Below are 24018 nucleotides of genomic sequence, written 5' to 3'. Positions count from 1 at the left end.
AGCTCAGAGCGGCTCGGCTAGCCCTCCTGGCATGGACATCCAAATTGCAGGGGTCCCCGGTGAGGATACAATCAGACAATGCCACAGCTGTGGCATATATAAACCACCAAGGGGGAACCAGGAGTCGCGCCGCTCAGAGAGAAGTGAGCTTAATTTTTCTATGGGCAGAAGCTCATGTACCCTGCATATCGGCAATATTCATTCCCGGAGTGGACAACCTGCAGGCGGACTTTCTAAGTCGCCAAACTCTGTCGCCGGGGGAATGGTCTCTACATCCCCAGGTCTTTCGGACAATCTGCCAGAAGTGGGGTGTGCCAGACGTGGATGTCATGGCATCAAGGTTCAACAAGAAACTAGACAGGTTCATGTCCCGGACAAGGGACCCGATGGCCTGCGGAACCGATGCGTTGGTGTGCCCTTGGCATCAGTTCAAACTTCTGTATGCCTTTCCCCCGCTACAGTTACTACCCCGCCTGTTGCGCAGGATCAGGGTGGAGCACAAACCAGTCATCCTCGTAGCTCCAGCATGGCCCAGGAGGGCATGGTACTCACTAATCCTAAAGATGGCAGTGGGAGACCCTTGGACGCTTCCTCTACGGCCAGACCTACTCTTGCAAGGCCCGATCCTCCACCCTGCATTACGGCGTCTAAATTTGACGGCCTGGCGGCTGAATCCCTGATTCTCAGGGGTAGAGGGCTGTCTAGGCAGGTAATCTCTACCCTGATCAGGGCTAGAAAGCCAGTCTCCAGGGTGATTTATTATAGGGTCTGGAAGGCCTACGTAGGCTGGTGTGAATCCAAGAAATGGCTTTCCCGCAAGTATACCATTGATCGAGTGTTACGTTTTCTCCAGCTAGGAGTGGATAAAGGCCTGGCATTAAGCACAATCAAAGGACAGATTTCAGCTTTGTCAGTGTGGTTTCAGAGGCCGCTGGCCACCCACTCGCTGGTTAAGACCTTCATACAGGGGGTCTTACGTATTAATCCTCCGGTTAAGTCACCACTTTGTCCGTGGGACTTGAATCTTGTTCTGTCAATTCTGCAGAAACAACCTTTTGAGCCGTTGGCTGAGATTCCTTTGGTTTTACTGACAAGGAAGTTAGTATTTCTGGTCGCAATAGTTTCCGCCAGAAGAGTGTCAGAATTGGCAGCCTTATCTTGTAAGGAGCCATATCTTATTCTGCATAAGGACAGGGTGGTTCTCCGTCCACATCCTTCCTTCCTACCAAAGGTTATATCCAGTTTTCATCTAAACCAGGATTTGGTACTACCATCCTTCTTTCCGAACCCTACTTCCAGAAAGGAAGGGTTGCTGCATACCTTGGATATTGTCAGGGCCGTGAAGGCCTATCTTAAAGCTACAGAGAAGATTCGAAAAACAGATGTGTTGTTCATTTTGCCAGATGGGCCCAAGAGAGGGCAGGCAGCTGCAAAACCCACCATCTCGAGGTGGATTAAACAGTTAATCACTCAGGCCTACGGCTTGAAGAGGTTGCCTCCTCCTTTGTCAGTAAAGGCTCATTCTACCAGGGCCATGGGCGCCTCCTGGGCAGCACACCATCAGATCTCTATGGCTCAAGTTTGCAAGGCGGCAACCTGGTCTTCAGTCCACACGTTTACTAAATTTTACCAGGTGGACGTTAGAAGGAATACTGATACAGCCTTTGGGCAGGCAGTGCTGCAGGCTGCGATTTGAGACCCTCAGAATCGGGGGCACCCTTGAGTTAAAATTTTAATTTAAGTTAAATTTTTCTCGACTAAGTTGGATTTATTATTATTATTTGAGTATACCTCTAAATTAAATCCTTTGTCTTGGGAAGATGTCTCCCTCCCCTCATTAAAAGCATTGCTTTGGGACATCCCACATAGTAATGAATATGCCGCTCTGTGTCCCGTGATGTACGATAGAGAAAAGGGGATTTTTAATACAGCTTACCTGTAAAATCCTTTTCTTGGAGTACATCACGGGACACAGAGCTCCCACCCCTCGTATGGGGACCATTTTTGGGAGGCATACTGCTTGCTACAAAACTGAGGTACTCCTCCTATGGGAGGGGGTTATATAGGGAGGGCACTTCCTGTTTAAGATTGCCAGTGTCCATCACCTGAAGGTACTCCATATAACCCACATAGTAATGAATATGCCGCTCTGTGTCCCGTGATGTACTCCAAGAAAAGGATTTTACAGGTAAGCTGTATTTAAAATCCCCTTTTTCCTTTAGTGACCCTTTAATCTTGACATAGTGGGAGATAGCCTATCTTTAGGAGTGACTAGGCAGAAAGTGTTAACAACTTCAAAGCTGAACCGCCCCGCCCAGGGTGCGGTCCCACTGACTATATCCTCTTAGCCTGCACCAAGCAGTTCAGTTTTTTTCTGCCTAGTCTAGAAGACATGACTTCCTTCAGGCCCAAGGCTTGGAGGATTTAAGTTTGGATTCATTTTTTGAATTTTTTATTTATTTATTTAAGTTTTTCCTGCGATCTTAGATCAAGTGCCGACTGGGGCGACAGGCTGGACCCCAGATCCTTGTATTCTTCCCAGTTTCGGCCATCAAGCGTGTGCCGACCATAGCTATGCGCTGGGTCGTCCACGACATGCCCGTCACTCTACAGGTGGCCAGTGAGCTATACGCTCCAGGGCTTGCATCAGACCGGTCTACAGGGCTGAGTAGCCTGGCCAACAGCCACCTCCGTTACCATGCGGTAGATGTGCTGTCCAGGATGCTTCCAGCATAAACCCACAGGAAGGGTAAGTAGCTACTACCTTGCTTTAGCAAGAAGACAGAGCTGGGCATCCTTGGAGAGGTGAGTAAAGGGCCTTATCCCCCTCCTCCTCCTTAGGCTCTCTGAGCTAGCTGCTGTGCAGGGGTTCCTCTGGGGAGCTTCACTTGGGAAACCATAAGTCACTAAATCAGTGTATAAAGCTGCATAAGAGATTCTGCTTTCCTGTGTGTCTTGCTCCATGCTGTCGGCGGCCATGTTTGGTGTGTCCATGCTGTATTTCTTTACTTACACAATGTATAAAGCTGCATAAGAGATTATGATTTCCTGTGTGTCCTGCTCCATGCTGTCGGCGCCCATGTTGGTGTCCATGCTGTATTTCTTTTCTCACTGGCGGCCATCTTCTTGTAGCCACATTTTTCTGGCGATTTCTGCTGATGTGTACTGACTGCTGCATTACTCACGGCTGCACCGTGTTAGTTTGCCCTGTTGGCCTCTAGTGTCAGATCAGCGGCCATTGTACCATGGATCAGACCATTTAAAAACGGCAGATGAACAGATACACGCCGCTGACTGAGCAGTCTGAAAGACTGACAAATATCGCAGCCCCACAAACGGCCTTCGATTTCAGCTTTGGAGAGCACAGATCGACAGACACACTCTGCAGGCAGCAGCTCTGCTATCTAAACCATCTACTATGGTTCCTGGGTGTCCTCTGGGGGGGAACCCCTCGTCTCTGCTGCAGCCAGGAGTGGTGGGTTACTTGTTTGGGGGTCCCTGTGTCAGGTGTGTGGACAGCATGGCGTCAGAAGCAGACGCTTTTTCTCCCCGAGACACCTGAGCTGGCAATTGATGCCCCTGCACCCGATTTATCGGTGGACGCTATGTGGCAATCCTAGATGTCTTTGTGGCCAAGGTGGTAGCAGCGCGTGGGAGAATGGGGGCTATAAAGCGCCCCCTCCCCCCGCCATCTGCTGGGGACAACTCAGATGCAGAGCCGGGTCCAGCTAGCGCTCATGACCCTGGCTCTGAGGTATCTGAGGATGCGGACCAAGATCGCCCAGACAGTGAGGACAACCTCGGACCCAGGTCAGCACGCACCTTATCACCGCACTGCGAGATACTAAAAAAATAGAGGGCTCTGCAGATGCAGCAGACGCGCCGGTCCATTTTGGGTTGCGCAAGGCAACCCGCACTGCTAAAGTATCTCCTTTTGTGTCTAATTAGACAAACTTTTATACAAGGAGTGGGATAAACCACAAAAGGTTTTTTCAGTCCCTAAAAATCTAGCGGTGCATTACCCTCTTGAAGAGAGTTTCTTGAAAAGATGGACCTCGCCCCCCATAGTGGACCCTCCTGTGTCCAGATTAAACAAGCTCCGCCATACCAGTGGAGGGGGCTCCCGCCTTCAAAGACCCTGCGGACGAGAAGGCTGAGGCGATCACCCACAGCCTGTACACGGTAGTGTGTTTGGCGGTACATCCAACCATAGTTGGGCCCCTGGTGTCTCAGACACTCACAGAAGGGGCAAAGATGCTGCTCAATGGGTTACAAGCACGTCAGACTTCCTCGAACGAGGTAGCCCTAGCTGACCAACTAGTACAAGGCCTAAGATTCATTTGTGAATCAGCCTTGGACACTATTCCTCTGCTGGCCAGAGCTTCAGGTCAGGCGGTGGCGTTACACTGTCTACTTTGGTTAAGATTTGGTCCGTCAACCAATCTTCCAAAAAAACACTGATGGACTTGCCCTTTAAGGGCGACAGACTTTTTGGAACTTCTCTGGATGACATTATTAAAGATGCTACAGGAGGTAAGAGCACACTGCTCCCACAGTCCAAAAAGGGGAAGGAGCCACACCGTAGGCAAGGGCCCTTCTTTACCACACACAAGCGTTTTTTTCATCTGCCCAGTATGGCCACAGGCCGATAAAGCGCCTGCTCAGGGACTGAGACGTCCCTGGTTTCCCAAACCCAACAAACCTGCAGACAAAGCTACGTCCACATGAAGGTTTGCTCCCACCCATCTCTCAGGAGGGGGGACATCTTCGCGAATTTGCGACCTGGTGGACATCTTCCGGATGGAATCGGTTCGCTCTGTCATCACTGCCCTCCAGCCAGGGGACTTCTGGCATCCTTGGGCATCAGGGATGCCTATTTACATGTCCCCATATGCACAAAGCATCAGAGACTTCTGCGCTTTGCGGTCGGGTAAGACCACTATCAATTTGTGGCTCTCCCCTTTGGCCTGGCATCGGCACCAAGGGTGTTCACCAGGGTGCTTGCCCCAATTCTCGCCCTACTAAGACAACGTGGCATCGCTGTCGTGGGCTACTTGGACGACCTGCTTCAGCCCCAGAATTAAAGGTGAGCGTGTCTATAACATGTCAGACCCTCAGACACTTTGGGTGGCTACTGAACATTCAGAAGTCGGTAATGGTACCGACTCAACGCCTAGTATATCTGGGCTTGATTCTAGACTCCTCAGAGGCAAAGGTTTTCTTCCCTGTGGAAAAGTTGCAGACCCTTCGGGCTGCCGTGCGGTAGTTGACATCCCAGAAGGGTCGTCACTCCGCTTTTGCATGCGAGTCCCAGGCCTTATGGTGGCCTCCTTCGAGGTGGTACCATAGGCGCAATCTCACACGCGAGTGCTACAGAAGGAAATTCTGTCCAGATGGGACAAGCGCCCATCATCCCTGGATTATCAAATCAGGGTGAGCCACTTGGTCAGGGCCTCCCTTGTGTGGTGGCTGACCTCACCGGCACTTGTGTCTGGGAAGTCGTTTCCCTTCCTTTCACTGGATAGTCACCACGACGGACTCCAGCCTTACCGGTGGGGGAGTCTGGGGGGCTCAGTCGACCCAGGGTTGCTGGCCTCCAGAGGATTCCCATTTGCCGATAAATGTCCTGGAACTTCGGGCGTTTAGGCTGTGCCTCTCCACATAGTCTCAGAAGCTACAAGGGCGTCCAGTCAGGATCCAGTCGGACAACGCCCCGGCGGTGGCATATGTCAAGGAGGAACACAAAGCTTGGGTGCAGCGTCAGAAGCCGGCCACATCCTAAGGTGGGCAGAAAGGAGCATCCCGGCCCTGTCGGCCATATACATTCCGGGTGTGGAAAACTGGCAGATGCTTGACCAAGGAGAATGGTATCTACACCCGGAGGCGTTTCAGCTCCTTTGCCCAAGATGGGGCACGCCAGACGTAGATCTCCTGGCGTTTCGACTCAATCGGAAGGTATTGAGGTTTGTGGCCAGGTCAAGAGACCCATGAACGAACGCGACAGATGCGTTAGTGGCGCTGTGGAGTCAGTATTGGCTATTATATGCCTTCCCTCCTCTAAAGCTCGCCTCTTCTGCTTCGCAGAGTGGAGGCAGAGGGGATAACTATGATTCTAAATGCTTCCAATTGGCCTCGACGTCCTTGTTACACCGATCTAGTGCGGCTAGTAGCAGACGTCTCCTGGCGTCTACTGCTAAGAGAGGACCTGCTGTCACAAGGTCCCATACTGCATCCTGCTTTACAGTCGCTGGCTTTAACGGCATGGCTATTGAAAGCCAGGTACTAAGAGATTGGGGGCGATTGGATTCTGTAATTCCTACCATGAGAAAGGCTAGGAAGTTATCCTCTAGGAGGATTTATTATCGCACTTGGAGAGCTTACTTAGCCCTTTGCGAGGAAATTAAGTGGAATCCACAGACTTTTATAGTGTCCAGAGTCCTGCTGTTCTTACAACGCGGGGTGGACCAAAAGCTTGCTTTAAGCACAATTAAGGGGCAGATATCTACCTTGGCTTTTTTCTTTCAGCGACCCCTGGTGACTCACTCTCTAGTGAGAACATTTGTACAGGGGGTTCGGCATGTGGCCCCTCCGGTCCGTCCTCCACTACCTCGGTGGAGATTTGAATAGCAGACATCCCTTGGCGTCTACCGCTACGAGAGTACCTGCTGTCGCATACATCATCATGCTTTACAGTCAATGGCTTTAACGGCATGACCTCTAGGTGCCTCAGAACCACCATTGAGAACATTTGGGAAGTTCCCTTGTTGACACTTTCTCAGAAAGTGGTCCTTTTGGTGGCTGTTATGTCAGTTAAGACGGGTTCTGAGCTGGCAGCCTTGTCATGAAAGGCTCCCTATCTGATCTTCCACAAGGATAAGGTGGTGCTGCGTCCGCAGCCTTCTTTTCTTCCTAAGGTCATTTCAACTTTCTATCTCAAGGAAGATATTGTACTGCCATCCTTGTGTCCTCATCTGTCGAATCCTAAGGAGACAACGTGGCATCCCTTGGACGTTGTCCGAGCTCCGAGAATATACTTGTCTGTTACTGCTCCGTAACCGGAGTTCAGACTCACTGTTTGTTTTCGGTGGCTGGTCCCAAGAAGGGCCCAGCGGTCTCATCGGCCACCATTTTGAGGTGAACCCGACAGATCCTGATCAGGCTTACGCCATAAAGGGTCGGGCGCCTCCCTATCACGATGCATTCAACCAGGGCAAGGGTGCTTTTTGGGCTTTCTAACATCAAGTGTCTGTTTCCCAGGTGTGTAAGGCGGCGACCTGGTCGCCCGGTCACACTTTCACTAAACAAGTTGATGTGAGTGCATCTTCGGATGCTTCTTCGGCCGCAAAGTTTTGCAGTTGAGGAGCTCTGTTTTGGGGTGAAGTTTAATTTTATGCTTCCCACCCCTTATTTTGACACTGCTTTGGGACGTCCATCCATGAACGAAAAAGAAAATAGGATTTTATGCTCACCGTAAAATCTCTTTCTCTGAGTTCATGGATGGACACTGCACCCACCCCTCTTTTTCTTTAAAGTTTGTACTGCTTGCTACGAACTGAACTGCTTGGTGCAGGCTAAGAGGATATAGTCAGTGGGGCCGCACCCTGGGCGGGGCGGTTCAGCTTTGAAGTTGTTAACACTTTCTGCCTAGTCACTCCTAAAGATAGGCTATCTCCCACTATGTCAATATTAAGGCTGTGTCCATCCATGAACACAGAGAAAGAGTTTTTACGGTGAGCATAAAATCCTATTTTTTGCTCGATCAGTGGTTTTCTCTAAGCCTCACAGTGCACTTTGTAGGAGGAGGGGTAACGCGTGTAAAATGCTTTCTTTCATGCCAATAAAGCACAGCCCTTTTTGTGCTTTGAGAATCTTTTTTTTAAATGGTCATTCACTGAAATTTTGTTAGTTAATATGTAATTTCTCAATTTTGTTTTGTAGGATACTCAGCGAAATGCACTGCTTGACACTCTTTATAAACTGCCCATCCCAGAACCAGGAACTGAAGTTCATCTCAGTGTGGTAAGTCCAGCTAAACCAATTAAAACCTTTCTTCTTTTTTTACAACCCCCTTGCTGTACAGGCTGTTGGTATAAACAGAGGGATTCATCCCATAGACTTAAAAAATTCATAGACATTTTCAAGAATACTTTGGGCCAGATTCAGGTAGATCTGTGGCGGCGTAACGTATCGCATTTAGTTTTTTAGTTTTACGGGCAAGTCTTTGATTCACAAAGCACTTGCCTGTAAAGTTGCGGCGGCGTAGCGTAAATCCCCCCCGGCGCAAGCCCGCCTAATTCAAATGATCCGGGTAGGGGGCGTGGATCATTTAAATTAGGCGCGTTCCCACGCCGAACGTACTGCGCATGCGCCGTCCCTAAAATTTCCCGACGTGCATTGCGGTAAATGACGTCACAAGGACGTCATTGGTTTAGACGTGAACGTAAATGGCGTCCAGCCCCATTCACGGACGACTTACGCAAACGACGTAAAATGTTCAAATTGCGACGCGGGAACGACGGCCATACTTAACATTGGTTACGCCACCTAGGGGGCAGCTTTATCTTTACGCCGCGTATCTCTTACGGAAACGGGGCGTCGTATCTTAGGCATGTTTAAGTGTATCTCAGTTTGAGAATACACTTAAACATACAACGAGCTTAGATTCGGAGTTACGTCGGCGTATCTGCTGATACGCCGGCGTAATTCTTTGAGAATCTGGCCCTTTGGGTTTAGATTGAACTATTTACCTCAGCATGGTAAAATTGGTCAACTCTTGTTCACTTCATGTTTCATTAATCAATGTTTGCTTTTAGGCATCATATGGCACAGCTCTAATGCCCTGTACACACGATCGGTCAATCCGATGAGAACGGTCTGATGGATTTTTCCATCAGTTAACCGATGAAGCTAACTGATGGTCAGTCGTGCCTACACACCATCAGTTAAAAAAACGATTGTGTCAGAACGCGGTGACGTAAAACACAAGAACGTGCTGAAAAAACAAAGTTCAATGCTTCCAAGCATGTGTCGACTTGATTCTGAGCATACGTGGATTTTTAACCGATGGTCGGGCCTACAAACAATTGTTTTTTTTTCTATCGGTTAGGTATCCATCGGTTAATTTTAAAACAAGTTTCACATTTTTTAACCAATGGATAAATAACCGATGGGGGCCACACACGATCGGTTTGGTCTGATGAAAACGGTCCATCAGACCGTTCTCATCCGATTGACCGATCGCGTGTTCGCGGCATCATTTGTCAAACTTGCCAGTTCCCAAAAACCAAACTTTTTTTTTTTGTCCTGACTGATCCCCGTTGGTGGAAATTTCCTTTTCATTTCCTGATTTCCTATCCTTAAAACACCCTGTCATGGGTGGCTTACAGATAAATAGTGTGCATTATCATAAAAAAAACTCATATGCATGTTTTAACATTAAAGGGGTTGTAAAATTTTGTCTTTTATTTTCTAAATAGGTTCCTTTAAGCTAGTGCATTGTTGGTTCACTTACCATTTCCTTCTAGATATGTGCATTCCTGTTCGTACGAATGTTATTTTCGTACGAAAATGTTCATTTTCGTACCCGCAGAATAATGTGTACATACGAAAAAATTAAAGCACCAAAATACGAAAACTACGGGATTACGAATGTGCCGCATAACGAACAACCGCAAATACGAACGAACGATCCGACGAAAATATGACAAGACGAAAACGGCAAAAGAACAAAAATGACATCTATAACAAAAGACTTGCATTCTGTATTTTGTTTGAATCCTTGTTCTGTTCGTATTTTGATTTTCAGTCGTATGTTCATTGTTCATATGACATCTAACAAAAGATTTGCATTCTGTATTCTGAATTCCTTTTTTCTGTTCGTAATTTGGTTTCAAAATACAGAATACAAATCTTTTGTTATAAGATGTAATTTTCGTTTTTTTGAATGGGCAGTGAGTGTAGTTAGTGAAGCAGCTTCTCTTTTGTGCTGAGTACAGTAAAGCCAAATAAACTTTTCTGTGGATTTTCGTCTGAAGGGAGATCAGTTGGCCAGACTTTTGAACCTGGAACCCAAAAATGGTTTTCTGATGGAGTTTAAAAACGAACGAACGTTCGGTAAAACGATCGTTTTTATGTTTGTTGTTAAAAAAAGTCTGACCAAGTGTATGGGGCTTAACAATAGTTAATATGGATGAGCCGCGTGTTGAAAGTGCCGTGAATCCCGCGATATATTTACGAAAGTACAAAATGACGAAAATTCACGAAAATTATTGTCTAACAAGTAACGAACATGAATTAAACAGAATAACGAACCATCCCGCATGTACGAAAATAAAACGGTAACCAAAATACGAAACGATCGGAATACGAAAAAATTGCGTCGTACGAAAAACGAATGGGAACGAACAGGAAAACGGGCGTCTTACGAAAAACGAACGGAAACGAACCTACGGAACGATACGAAACGGAACAAAAAAAAACAAAATTTCTGTGCACATGTCTATTTCCTTCTAAATGTTTTTTTTTTCTTTGTTTGAATTTCTCACTTCCTGTTTCTCCTCAGTAAGCTTTCCACCATCATCCGAGTGATGGAAAGTCATTTAGAACAGCTTACTGAGGAGGAACAGGAAGTGAGAAATTCAGACAAAGAAAAACAACATTTAGAAGGGAATTTGAAGGAAACGGTGAACCAAAAGTGAACCAACAATGCACTAGCTTAAAGTAACCTATTTAGAAAATAAAAAAACAAACCTTTAAAACCCCTTTAAGCTGAACCCTATCACATGCACATCTGAAATATCCCTTAAACTAGGAATGTGCTATTGTGGTGTGACACTCCTCTTTTCTCCATGCCACTTCTAGCTGACGTCCATCATTCCTTCCTACTAGTGCAGCTGACAGGTTGCAGTCAGCAGCTGGCAGGGACAAGTTACCATCTGCCATGGTCAAGAAGCTTTCATTGTCACAGGAACAGCCTGGCATTAAGTGTAACCTGCAGGACTAGCTCTTTGCCTGCCTGCTGGTCGGCTGGTTTACCTTGGCCTGTTTCTCAGGCCGGCAGACTTTAGGAATGCTGACAGTTATTTCCCCATGAACATTTCACAAGCATTCAGGCAGAAGACAAAATCAAAGGCATCGCTGAAGGAACCTTGTGCTTGGGTATCTTCCGGCACATCAGTTATTCACAAAGTCCGAATATCACTGTGGGCACAATTCTGGCTCTGTTTTTTTTTTTTTGTTTCTTTTTATATTGTGACCACTTTTTTGATGTTTATTTCTGTGAAGCGCTGTCATCTCTATAGCCTATTACTGCTTGTCAAGCCATGGAAAGTGTCTGCTGCAGGTTATGTTGAACATACTATAGCTTTCGCATATAACTGAAATGTATGTTGGTATTGTGCTGTTTTGTAGTCTCACAATTTATATCATGCTTTTGATAGCCATGTTGTCTATTTGTTTTTTATAGGGCTGTTACTGATTAAAAATTTTGTGTTCGATTAATCGTTTTTGTTTTTTTTATCGATTAATCAACTAATTTCGATTAATTAACGCACATACAGATACAACTACTTTTAGCTGATCTCCTTGCATTACAGCATGGGGGCAGATGTGTATATTCTTGCAGTATGGGGGCAGATGTGTATATTACAGCATGGGGGCAGATGTGTATATTACAGCATCTGACCCCATGTTTTAAGATACACATCTGCCCCCATGCTTTAAGATACACATTTGCCCCCATGCTTTAAGATACACATTTGCCCCCATGCTTTAAGATACACATTTGCCCCCATGCTTTAAGATACACATCTGCCCCCATGCTGTTGTAAACACATCTGCCCCCATGCTGTTGTAAACACATCTGCCCCCATGCTGTAATACACACATCTGCCCCCATGCTGTAATATACACATCTGCCCCCATGCTGTAATATACACATCTGCCCCCATGCTGTAATATACACATCTGCCCCCATGCTGTAATATACACATCTGCCCCCATGCTTTAAGATACACATCTGCCCCCATGCTTTAAGATACACATCTGCTCCCATGCTTTAAGATACACATCTGCCCCCATGCTTTAAGATACACATCTGCCCCCATGCTTTAAGATACACATCTGCCCCATGCTGTAATATACACATCTGCCCCCATGCTTTAAGATACACATCTGCCCCCATGCTGTAATATACACATCTGCCCCATGCTGTAATATACACATCTGCCCCCATGCTGTAATATACACATCTGCCCCCATGCTGTAATATACACATCTGCCCCCATGCTTTAAGATACACATCTGCCCCCATGCTTTAAGATACACATCTGCCCCCATGCTTTAAGATACACATCTGCCCCCATGCCTTAAGATACACATCTGCCTCCATGCTTTAAGATGCACATCTGCCCCCATGCTTTAAGATACACATACACTGGCTCATAAGTATAAATGCATCTCCCCCATACTCCAGGAATATATACATCTGCCGATTCTGCCCCCATAATGTTACCACACTCTCTTACCTGACTATACATCAGGCAGGCAGACCGTCCGCAGAGTAGCTGATGGACACGTGCACAAGGGAAGATGATACAAGCAGGCGGGTGATGATGACGTTGGCGCGCCGCTACTCGGCTGCCGCTGGGTGGACCAAGATGGCCGCGGCTCTGGAGCTAGGCCGCGGCCTTTCCTATGGGCGAGATCACAGAGCTCACTCCGCGGATTGTCGTTGATCAAAATTATTTTAATCGATCAAAGAAATTAGCAATTAATCAAACAATTAATCGTTAATCTCCGCAGCCCTAGTTTTTTATGTTGCATTTACTCACATTCATGAAAATCTGAATATTAAACTACAGTGAAAAAAGGACTAATATACTGTACCATCTGCAGTTCCTTGTTACATGCACAGCTCTAATTTAAAAGATTATTAAACTCTATTGGTGAAATCTCTGTTTTTGAGTTCCTGGGGCTGCATACCTAATGTTGCCATTTTGAGTGCACCCCCCCATCCACTGGATTTTTATTTTACTGCATGTTATAAATGCAGTGGGAGCTGCTGGGACATGCAAAAATAGACAGAAACACCCAAACTCCTATTTGATCAGAAATTGTGACAGTGAGATTTCTGTATTGGAATATCCAATAACTATGTTAAGATTTGACTCAGCTTACCAATAACCCACCTGTAACAAAGATATCACTTTTGAGTGGCCTGTCACAGCAACCATAATAACCAGCACCGGTTTTCAGCTATCTGTGCCATTGTTTGCTTCCTGTAGTAACTATGCAACTAATATAAATAATATCCAGGCTTTTTGATGTTCGAATTCTTTGTATTTTCTTTGAAATAAATAATAAAAAAAAACATTGGAGAAGAAAAATAATATCCAGGCTTGTGTAGGGACCAGCCAATGCATGTGGTAAAGCATACTGCATATCAATCTATTGTCTTGTGTTTTCGCGCAATTAAAACAAATGAAATAGACTGCCATAAACCTAATGCACCAAAATATGCACGAACACGTGCGCACAGTCCCCCCTGCATAGGTGTGAACAGAACTTTAATCCCAGAAATAAGTGGGCAGATTTAGATAAACCATTTAGATGTGCGATATATGCTGTCAGTATTCTGTTATCTCACAGAGGATATCGACTGTGATTATGTCAAAATTTAGAAAGCAGTGTGCTGCAGCTTATAGCTTTCAACTCACAGAATTTATTTCTGACCCCAGTGTAGGCACATTTTATTATGATGTGCTATAAAGTATGTGAACATTGTCTTTGATCAGCGTTTATAGTCAGAGTTCTTCCTTGGCTCATGCATCTGTCTAATTTGAGCATCTCTTGCTTTATTTTTGTTTATTTGTGTTTACCAAATGATTCCATTTTTTCTCCCTTTCCAGCATTCCTACTTCACAGTGCCTGATCCCCGAGATCTGCCCAGTATCCCAGAGAATGTGAGTATCTCTCTTAGCTGTCCATGATTTCAATGGGGATGATTACAGTTCCAGTTGATCCACATACGTTGTTTATTATAATTTCAGGATTCTAGAGGTCATCAGCTGCACTCATTTATCTTCACAGGGAGGATTTGGGTCTCATTTTTCTGTCTTTTTGACCTGACAAAGCTCATTGTTGTCTAAAAATGGCAAATAGAGAATTCCAGAAATACTGTCAGGGGTTACACATTTCACTAAAGAACCAGCTTAATGTGTGCATAAAATGATCTAGCAAAAACTGGAAATTGTTTTAATTAATCTTATGATGTTGCTTTCAACAAGGTCATTGATGTATAATGTGCAATATACTGTATAGAGTACAGCAGTCAGGAGTGTGCAATATACTGTACATATTACATATAAAGTTCCGGACCATGTAATGTACAGTATAGCATATATTGCTGGGTCAGTAGTATGGTATGTCTAGCATAGTATATGGAACAGCCTTTTTTCAACCAGGTGCCTTCTGGGCTCTGCAGGGGTGCCTTGGCAAAGTGCCCACAAATTATCAACAAGCCAGCGAGTGGATAAGCCTGCCTTTTTTTAACACACAACCACATGATTTTATTGTACAGCATTAAAACCTTGGGCACCATGTGGGCCTGCCACTGGCATCCTAACAACCGATGATGTCATTGGTAGATAATGGCGCCGTCAGCCACCTGCACATCTATCTTGTTTGCCACTCCCTTGCCCCTCACTGTCATCACTGGGGTTATTTTAGCTGAGAGGAAGATAAATTCTAGATTACTAGTCAGTACCAGTGTGCAAGGGCAGTGGAATAAATCACCTGTAGCGTTGTGTAGCCTATGTCCTATGTGTGGATGCTGCTGTAAAAATATTAGTTTAGATGTTTACATTTTAGAATGGGGTGCTTCAAGGTTGTGCACAATTTTAGACAGTGGAATATACGGTACAGCGCTCAAAAGGATTGAAAAAACTCTGACTGTGAACAGATCTTATATATGGCTATAATAGCAAGGTCAATAATGAGACTGGAATGTCACAATAACAAATTAAATTGAAAACACTATTTAAAGTGAAAAAACAATTATATAACACAACTGGATGTGAGTGCAAAAAAAGTAAAGGGAATAACGAAGAAAAGTCCCACTACATTAGATGAGTGAAAAAAACAATCATCATTATATAAATATGTCCTTATGAAGTTATTCAAGTGTTCATCCAAATAAATATAGGTAGAAGGATAGAGCGAACTTCATCCACCAAAAAAGAGGCACCCAGGAGTAGTGTTGCAGTCTCCTTACTCTATTAGTGTGACCACTATTACAGTGGTCTCAGTAAGCGTGGGGATTTTAGGTCTCCCTCCTGACCTTCTGTGGTATGCCTGGGGCGATGTCTGTTTATCTCAAATGATCAGAAAAGAGAGAAGAAGACCATAACATAATACCAGAGTGTAAATTTGAATGGGCTAAAAAGCTATGCACTTACAAGACCATGGAAATAAATAGCGATGTAAACAGTTCCAACTGTAATGGAGGTGCAGCGGCTTCACCTCCTTCTCCTGCCTGTGTATGCTCCGTGCTTCCTCGTCTGGAACGGTGTGATGACGTCAGGTGTGGCTGCCAGAAAACCTAATATGGGCAGGGAGGGTCATGCATAAAACACATACACCATCAAAGCTACTGCAGAAAGTTGGAAGAGTTGTTGGAAAACATATCCTGCTGCAGAGATCAAAATGCCAGCTGGGGAGATTTCCTTTTTACATCCTGTTCCAAAGCCACAACAGAAAGTGATGTAAATTCCTGACTGCCATCTGAAGGGAAATGAGAATGCAGCACAGGGATGCAAATAATGTATTGTGCACTCTACTACCAGTGGGTGGTGTGGGTGTAGATCCTGATGATTAAAGAACATCTATCTATACAGGAATGTGAGCAATACTGGGGGAACATTATTTGTACTATTTACCTACGTGTATTTGAGGATCCATGACTGTGTACATCTACAGAAAAAGTTAATGTTCTTGCTTGCACTGTGGTTGCCCTCTCAGGAGGGCCTCTCTGGCTTCACTGATCCTGGTCCATGTACATAAGACCTGATAAAACAAGCTGTAATGTCTTAAATTGTACATAGATGTTTAAAAAAAATGTAAGTAATTTAATGTGTCTACAAGTACAGTTAGAAATTATTTTTCTTAACCTCCCTCTAGTAAATTCCCCCATGGAGTTTTGCCTTTCAGATTCCTTTTAACAATTTTGCAAGATCTAGGTAGCGTGCTGTACACATTTTTATCCAAATGCATAGTAGCGCACTAAAAATTTGCAGTTTGTTTTTGTCTTTCTCACTCATGCATTAGCATTCATGTAGGCCTCTTAATGTAGATAAATACAAGCGATTCCCCGTCATAAATATTAATGGGTTTGCAGCAGTTGACCTGTGGTGTGCAGCATAAAATCAAATCGTTTAAATAATTACTACATTTTAAGGAGGTTTAAGTGTTTTCAGCAATGGTGTAAGTGTGTGTTATTTCTCTTGAGTAATAGTTCTCCATGTAAGAATCAAACTGCAACAACACTGTCTAACATTGTAATTACCTTGCTTTGTGTCAGGCCTGGGTTTGTTGCAATCATTGTAAAGAAAGTTACTGGGATTATAGTAAGAGTTCTCAATGTTATGAATCATTGCTGAGTACTGAACAAGGATGTGCTTTCTATAAAAAGTAGCTAAATGATGATCGATGCATTTAGATATTTAGGGCCAGATTCACAGAACAAATACGCTGGAGTATCTACTGATACTCCGGCGTATTTTCAAATTTGCCGCGTCGTATCTTAATTTGTGATTCACAAACAAGATACGACGGCTTTTGGCTAAGATCCGACAGGCTTACGGCTTCGTAAGCCTTCGGATCTTAGGCTGCAATACTTTGGCCACCGCTGGGTGGAGTTCGCGTCGTTTTCCTGCGTCAGGTATGCAAATTAGCTTTTACGGCGATCCACGAAGCTACTCGTGTGCGTAACGTCGTTTTTTCCCGTCGCAAAGTTAAGCAATCTTTTTCATTGATTAACTTTACACCAGCCATGTTAAAGTATGGCCGTCGTTCCCGCTTCGAATTTTAATTTTAAATTTTTTTTCGGCGTAAGTACGTTACGCACGTCGCCATTCACAAACACGTCAGGGCGCCGTAATTTCGCGCAAAGCACGTCGGAAAAATTGCGAATGGAGCATGCACAGAACGTTCGGCGCGGGAGCGCGCCTAATTTAAATGGTACACGCCCCATTTGAATTAGGCGGGCTTGCGCCGGACGTCTTTACGATACACCGCCGTAAGTTTACACGCAAGTGCTTGCGCTGAAAACTTGCGGCGGTGTAACATAAACACGATACATTACGCCGCCAGAGTTTTCTGTGAATTTGGCCCTTAGTTACCATATTACAACCCCAATTCTCAAATGAAAGTTGGGACGCTGTATAAAATAGACATAGAAACAAAATGCAATGATTTGCAAATCTCACAAACCCATTTTTTATTCACAATAGAAAACATAAAATGTTTAAACTGAGAAAATGTAAATTTTTAATAAAAAAATATTGCAATGTTAAAATGTATGGCAGCAACACGTTTCAAAAAAGTTGGGACAGGACCATGTTGCTACAGTGTAGGATCCCCTCTTCTTTTAACAACACACTGTAAGGGTCTGGGAACTAAGGAGACCAGTTGCTAGACTTTTGGGAGAAGAATGTTGCCCCATTCTTGCCTTACATAGGATTCTAACTGCCCAACAATCCTGGGTCTTTGTTGTATTTTTTGTTTCAAGATGCTCCAAATATTTTCAATTGATACAGCACTATGTCGCTTTAACTGACATTGTTGCAACGTTGTACCTAAGCAAAATTTATGTCCTTTTTTTCCCACAAATCGAGCTTTCTTTTGGTCATAGATGCAGTATGCGGTTTAGCATTGTTCTGCTGTTTTAAAATGATTCTAAAGGTATTTAAAAAAAAAATATAATAATAAACATTTTGTATTGACCTGCTCTGTGCAATGGTTTTGATTGTAAATGACAGCAATGGCTCCCACTGCTGCGCCTCAGTCCAATGATAAGAGAAGGAGCTGCTGCTCTTGTGCCATTATATGTATTGGGATTGAGCTCAGGTAAGTATAAGGTGGGGCTGGGTGCTTGGGGAGAGCTGCTTGCAGAAGCTTTTTTACCTTCATGCATACTGTAAATGCATGAAGGTAAAAAACAACAAAAAAAAACTCATACCTTTAGAACCACTTTAATTTGTTAGTCAGCTATGTGAAGTCCATCCACTACTGCTCTCTCCATAGGGTGACGATGCTGTCGAAGGGTGTCTACTTTGCTCCTCCATAGAGGAATAGACACCTTAAAGCATAATGTCACCCAAAAAGGGAAGTTCCAGGTCTTTGCATCCTCTCCTCTCCTCTTTAATTAATGCCACTTTTTTGGGGGTTTGAAGGAGCCGTTACCTGGTTTTGACAGGTACCCACTTCCGGTCAGATCACGCGGCGATCTGAGTGGTCTAAGTTCGATCTAAGTTCGCCCCCCTCATTTCCCCACAGACTCATCACAGGTTCCAGAAGACTGCAGAACCATTCACAAACTGCAGCGAGGTGGGAAACCAGCTGTGAAGCTGCAAGGCTTCACTGTCAGTTTCCCTTACTTAAGATGCTGGCGCCTGGACCCAAAGCCACTTGAAGAATCTGCTCGGGTGAGGACAACACTAGATCCCTGGACAGGTAAGTGTCCTTATGTTGAAAGTCACCAGCTACAGTATTTGTATCTGCTGACTTTGACTTGTTTCTGGGGCAGACAGGAAGTGTGTTAATTTTCACTAAGCGAAAAAAAAAAATGGAAACAAACGCAGCCATCACATTTCAAGGATTTGTAAGCTACAATATGTACATTTTTTTTTGTCTTAGATATGCTTTAAACACATTTGTGGGGCTTGTCAAAACTTGGGCAGATATCTGAAGCAGCTGGCTGTCAGTCAGCTTCTGTCTTCAGATACACTTTAAAATTAAAACACAGACACTGATTGGTTGCCATCCACAGCTTCTCTAGTATCTCCCATTATAGAAAAAAAGGTAAATAATCTGTTTTTCACATCATATCTGCAGACAAAAACGTGTGCCTATAGTAAATAATTTTCAGATGCATTAGAATATTGATAGAGGGTGGGAAGGACTGGATGATTATTTTGTACACCTTTAACACACGATACCAGGCCTGAAGGAAATTGATTGAGTTAGACTGCATAGTCAATAAATAATAGCTGCAAAGCCCTCGATTTATAACTCTGCATGTGTGTTGATTAGTTTATTTTAGGATCTGGATTTGCAGACATGTTGCGTTAAGTGTAAAGCTGTTTTAGTATAGGATTCACCCTAAAACAGCTAGGCTGTAATCAGCCTGTTTAATGTTGTGCCAAACCAGTGCAGAACCTGACATATACAGAGAATACAGTGGTCTCTAGGCAATATAACCAGCCAAATCCACACACCATATAAACAGTGCTCGCTGCTCTGCACTGCAGCCCAGTGATTAAATGATCATACAAAATACAACTGTGTCTGTATTTTCCAGCCCTTGGTTTTACAAGGAGAGCTGTTGGTTATTACATTTATTATTGGAAAATGGAAACATTTAGTGGTACAAATATGCAATGATACAAATGTGCAAAGAACGGTTTGCTGTGACGAAATGGAACACACCAATTCTAACCCTGCAATACCGTAAGGCCTATAACGACACATTGTAAAATGACATTATACTTTTATATCTTCTTTTGTTATTTAAATGTATATTTGTACATTATATATAATTTGATGCTTATATATAATTTGACTCAAAAAGTCACCCTTATCAACATTTTAGGGAGCCTTGAAAGACATACATTTTTACTCTACAGTGCATAGTTAGGTATACTTTACATTAAAGTGGTTCTAAAGACAGTACATTTTTTTTTACCTTCATGCATTTCCTGCATTGGGGTAAAAAAATATCCCAGTATTTGTATCGCCCCCTCATCTCCATTAATACTTACCTATTAGTCCTATCTTGATCCAGCACTGTACCCGAGTGCAGAAGCACTCTTCTCTCTTTCTCATTTTCTCCTCACAGGACTCTGTGAGAGCAGCCAGAGCCATTGGCTCCTAGACACACTATGCGTCTATAGATGCACACAGCCCGGCTCGAGAGCAAGTCTGCAGGTGCGCCCCATAGGAAGTGGCTTCCTATGGTGGCACACCAAAAACAGGAGGAGCCTAGCGCCCTGGCAAGAGACCCCAAAACAGGAGGTTCATGGCAGCTCTGTGCAATACCAGAGCAGATAAGATTTTGGGGGGGGGGAAACTTAAGCTTAACAACCACTTTAACAGTTAACTATTCTTATCTCACATGGTGTGGTTAATCAAACATATTTTGTTTTTCTTACGGTGTTGATACCTCACAGCCATTTATTTATATTGTTTAAACTGCATGTACTACACCAAATGTACAACTGTGCCAAAATGATATGGTTTAAATTGCATCTAAATCCAAAAACAAAAAAAGTGTTGTGGCGTAGAGGCGCGATGACGTCACGTGCAGTAACTAGGCGACAACGTTTCGGAGCCAGCCTTGTAGATGACTAGGCGCGCTCCTTTTTCAAGCATGATGCTTGAAAAATGAGCGCGCCTAGTCATCTACGGTGCTGGCTCTGAAACATTGTCGCCTAGTTACTTCCCGTGATGTCATTGCGCCTCTACGCTGTATCCCAAGCCTCATTCCTGCTGCTCACACCACCCGGACTTCCTGGTGCTACAGTAGTCAGAGACAAATAGAGACAACACATACAGCTTGCATCAAGTGCCAATGATCGCCACAACATGGGCCAGTTTGGACATGTATCCTGAATGTAAAGAATGTCTAATATAAGTGGATAATGCACCTATTGTCATATTAAAAATTGCACTGTTCCTTACCTGGTGGCGCCTTCTCTCTTCTTGTTTTTGGAAAGCATTTGGCTGTGGGGCTGAAAGGATAGTTCAGAGTCCAGGATTACACCTAGGACCTTGGCATGGGGTAACAGGTTGATAGTTAAGCTGTTGATTTTGACAGAGAAATCAGGGGAGGAAATATCATGAGCTTAGTTTAGGTATGTTAAGTTTGAGGAAGTGATTGGAGTGAGCTGGGGGATAGAGAGATACATTTGGGTGTCATTCGTGTAGAAATGGTATTGAAAACCATGGGAGACAATCAACTGACACAGGGAGGGAGGTGTAGATTGAGAAAATGAGAACCTTGGGGGACCTCGATGGAGAAAGGAAGAAGCGAGGAAGAAGTAGAGTTGTAAGTAACTGAAGGTGCGGTGGGATAGGCAGGATGAGAACCAGTGAAAGAGTACAGTCATGGAGACCAAAGGAGTGTAATTTTTTGAGGAAGAGGGGGTGGTTCACTGTGTCAAAGGCAGCAGAGAGGTCCAGAAGGAGTAACACAGAATAGTGTCTGTTGGTTTTAGCCATTAGTAAGTCGTTTGTGAGTTTAAGGAGAGCAGTTTCCATGGAGTGTTGAGGGCAAAATACAGACTGAAGAGGATCAAGAAGTTTGTTCTTAGTCACATGTTTGTAGACTAGCCAGTCAATGAGTTTGGAGAAGGGGAGTGAGGAGATGGGGCAAATGTCGTTAAGAGTGGTAAGAGCTTTTTAAGGATTAGGGTGACTAGCACATGTTTTAGAGAGTTCGGGAAGATGCCAGTAGAGGGAGAGGTTGAAGATGTGAGTTAGAGGGTGTAGAATAGGGTCAGAGGGTGAGCGTAGCATTTATGAGGGAGTAGGATTCAGGGCGCAGGTGGTTAGGTGGGCATTAGAAAAAAGTTTAGCAACCTCATTAATACTAGCAGGGTTGAAAAAGGGAAGTAATGATTGTTTTTGTGGACATGAGGTGTTATGAAGGGGAAGGTTTCTGCACATTGGAGATCTCCTCACAAATTGCCAATCACTTAAAAAATAAGATTGATACAATCTCCTGGGCAGTAAATGAGTTAGTGGGTGGAGTCAGTGGAGGACAGAGTAGAGAGTTAATAATAGAGAAGAGTTGACATGGACTAAATGAGTATGTGTTAATGAGCGTATATACATCTTTTGTTCTTTGCATGTTAGAGTGTTTTTATACTAAAATTTGTATTTATTTATTTATTTATGCCTAAATTGACCATGCATGGGTCAATTTTTCCCAATCAGGCTGTGGGCTGATAAAAAAAAAAACAAAAAAACTGGACAGATTCCCCCATCCACACATTTGAGGCAGAATCCTCACCACTGTGTTACTGTTTTCTGACAGTGGGACTCCTGTTGTCAGAATACATTGATCAGCACTGCAGCTGATTGGTTGTAGCCCTAACTGAGCTAAAAATTTCCAACAAGTCTATTCAAAAGCAGTCAATCATCAGATCAACTGCTCTTGAATAGGAACAACCATGAATGGATCAAAATGTTGCTGGTCCCTGCTGAACTGGCTGAATTTTGATCCATCTATGGTCAGTTTAAGATTTAAAGTTGAAAAAACACTAGATTAATCATACCTGAGAACTATACACGTCTCTAATCCCTTTTTGATAAGAATGGGCATTTCAAGGACCTCTAGATGAGTTTCTTTGTTTTCAGTACATTCAAGTTAATGTGGGGTTGTAAATGTCTACATGTGGGGTTGTAAATGTCTACATGTAGGCTTGTAGCATATCCCTTCACTTAGATAAAATGAATGCAATTTATGTGAACAAAATTGCAATGGCAGATTCACCTCTTCAAATGCATATTGATGCATGCGCACTGAAAAATATTTGTGCACACATATGCATTTTTCAAGTTTTAACACTAGCCATAAATATGTTTCAAAAAGCTCAATTACATTCTTTTATACTTCTATAAAACGTCATCGCACCTGGAAGTTTTCTTTAGGTCTATGAAGTGAGAGAGGATAGAATTTGGCCTTTATCTGGAACAAGCGCTCTGCGTTCTACGTCCAAGTGAAACACCTCTTTAAGATCAGGCTCTTGCTCTTTTATAGTCTGCAGTAAATGTGGTGTTTATAGAAGACTTTACGCAGCTCTGCCAGAAGCAGGTATTCAGGTCCCGTTCTCTTGAGACTATTTAGCTTGTGTAACCCTTTTTGAGCCAGAACAGCATTTGGCTATGTTCAGATTCATCTCAGCTATTGTTATGTTAAAAGTAATCTTTTGCCAGAATATTCTGCTGTTATATTTCCTCTTGAATATGATCATCCAATCCTGAATATGTAAAGCAAAAAATACACCAAACCATGCACATTTATCTCTGGTCTTGCAGAGCTTACAATCTATTATCTTTTCTAAAGTCGTGCTTTATACACATTCACCTACCTGATGGAGACTGAGCTAATGAGAGGAGCTTGTCTTGCACCTCATGCCCAATACCCCTGAAAGTGATAACAGGATTTGTAAAGAAAATAGTATGCGTGCCAATTGTGGTACAGCTAGATTCTTGTGAATCTACTGACCTCTTAAGCAGACAAGATTGTAGTCTGGATACAAGCGAAGGTCAGGAAACAGGCAGGCAGCAGTGGTACCAAATTAATGGGCAGGGATATAATTGGTGAGTCAGGTCAGAATCAGGCAGCAGAGTTACAGAATCAAGAGACAGGTGGCAAAGTTAAGATTGATTGGCAGATGTCTAAGGGAAGTAACAAGGCAATTCCTGTATGTAACAGGAGTAAAGAAATCCAAGTGAGGTCACCGGTTGCAGGGATAAGTCAAATACCACTTCTTCAGAGAGTGCTGAGCTCTAAAAAGGTGCCAGTTTGGTACCAACACCAGTGTTTGGCTTTCTCAACTCTTCACATGCATTAACATTTGTATGGAGTAGCATATCCAGCAGTAACCAGTAAGTGCAGTGACATATGCTGTGATCTGCATTAGCACACTGACTATACTTTTCTAACACATGCACACATTCTACAGTTCAATTAGAAGTCACATAGTCCACCGGCATGCTTTTGGTTTGTGTGAGATA

General features: G+C 43.8%; 1 protein-coding gene across 4 annotated transcripts in view; it reads left to right on the top strand.

Moving 5' to 3' along the window:
- DENND1A (DENN domain containing 1A) overlaps window positions 1-24018 on the top strand; it is a 1239075-nt gene that overhangs the window by 485927 nt on the left and 729130 nt on the right. For all 4 annotated transcript variants that reach the window (XM_040324851.1, XM_040324852.1, XM_040324854.1 and 1 more), the window contains exons 7-8: window positions 7939-8019; window positions 13908-13961. In XM_040324851.1, coding sequence (XP_040180785.1) covers window positions 7939-8019; window positions 13908-13961 — 135 coding nt within the window. The remainder of the gene's footprint in view (window positions 1-7938; window positions 8020-13907; window positions 13962-24018) is intronic.

This window comes from Rana temporaria, chromosome 9 (assembly GCF_905171775.1).
Source record: "Rana temporaria chromosome 9, aRanTem1.1, whole genome shotgun sequence".
Classification (NCBI taxonomy): domain Eukaryota; kingdom Metazoa; phylum Chordata; class Amphibia; order Anura; family Ranidae; genus Rana; species Rana temporaria.
The sequence above is the reverse complement of the archived record's forward strand: the minus strand, read 5'-3'. Positions and strand labels throughout refer to the sequence as shown.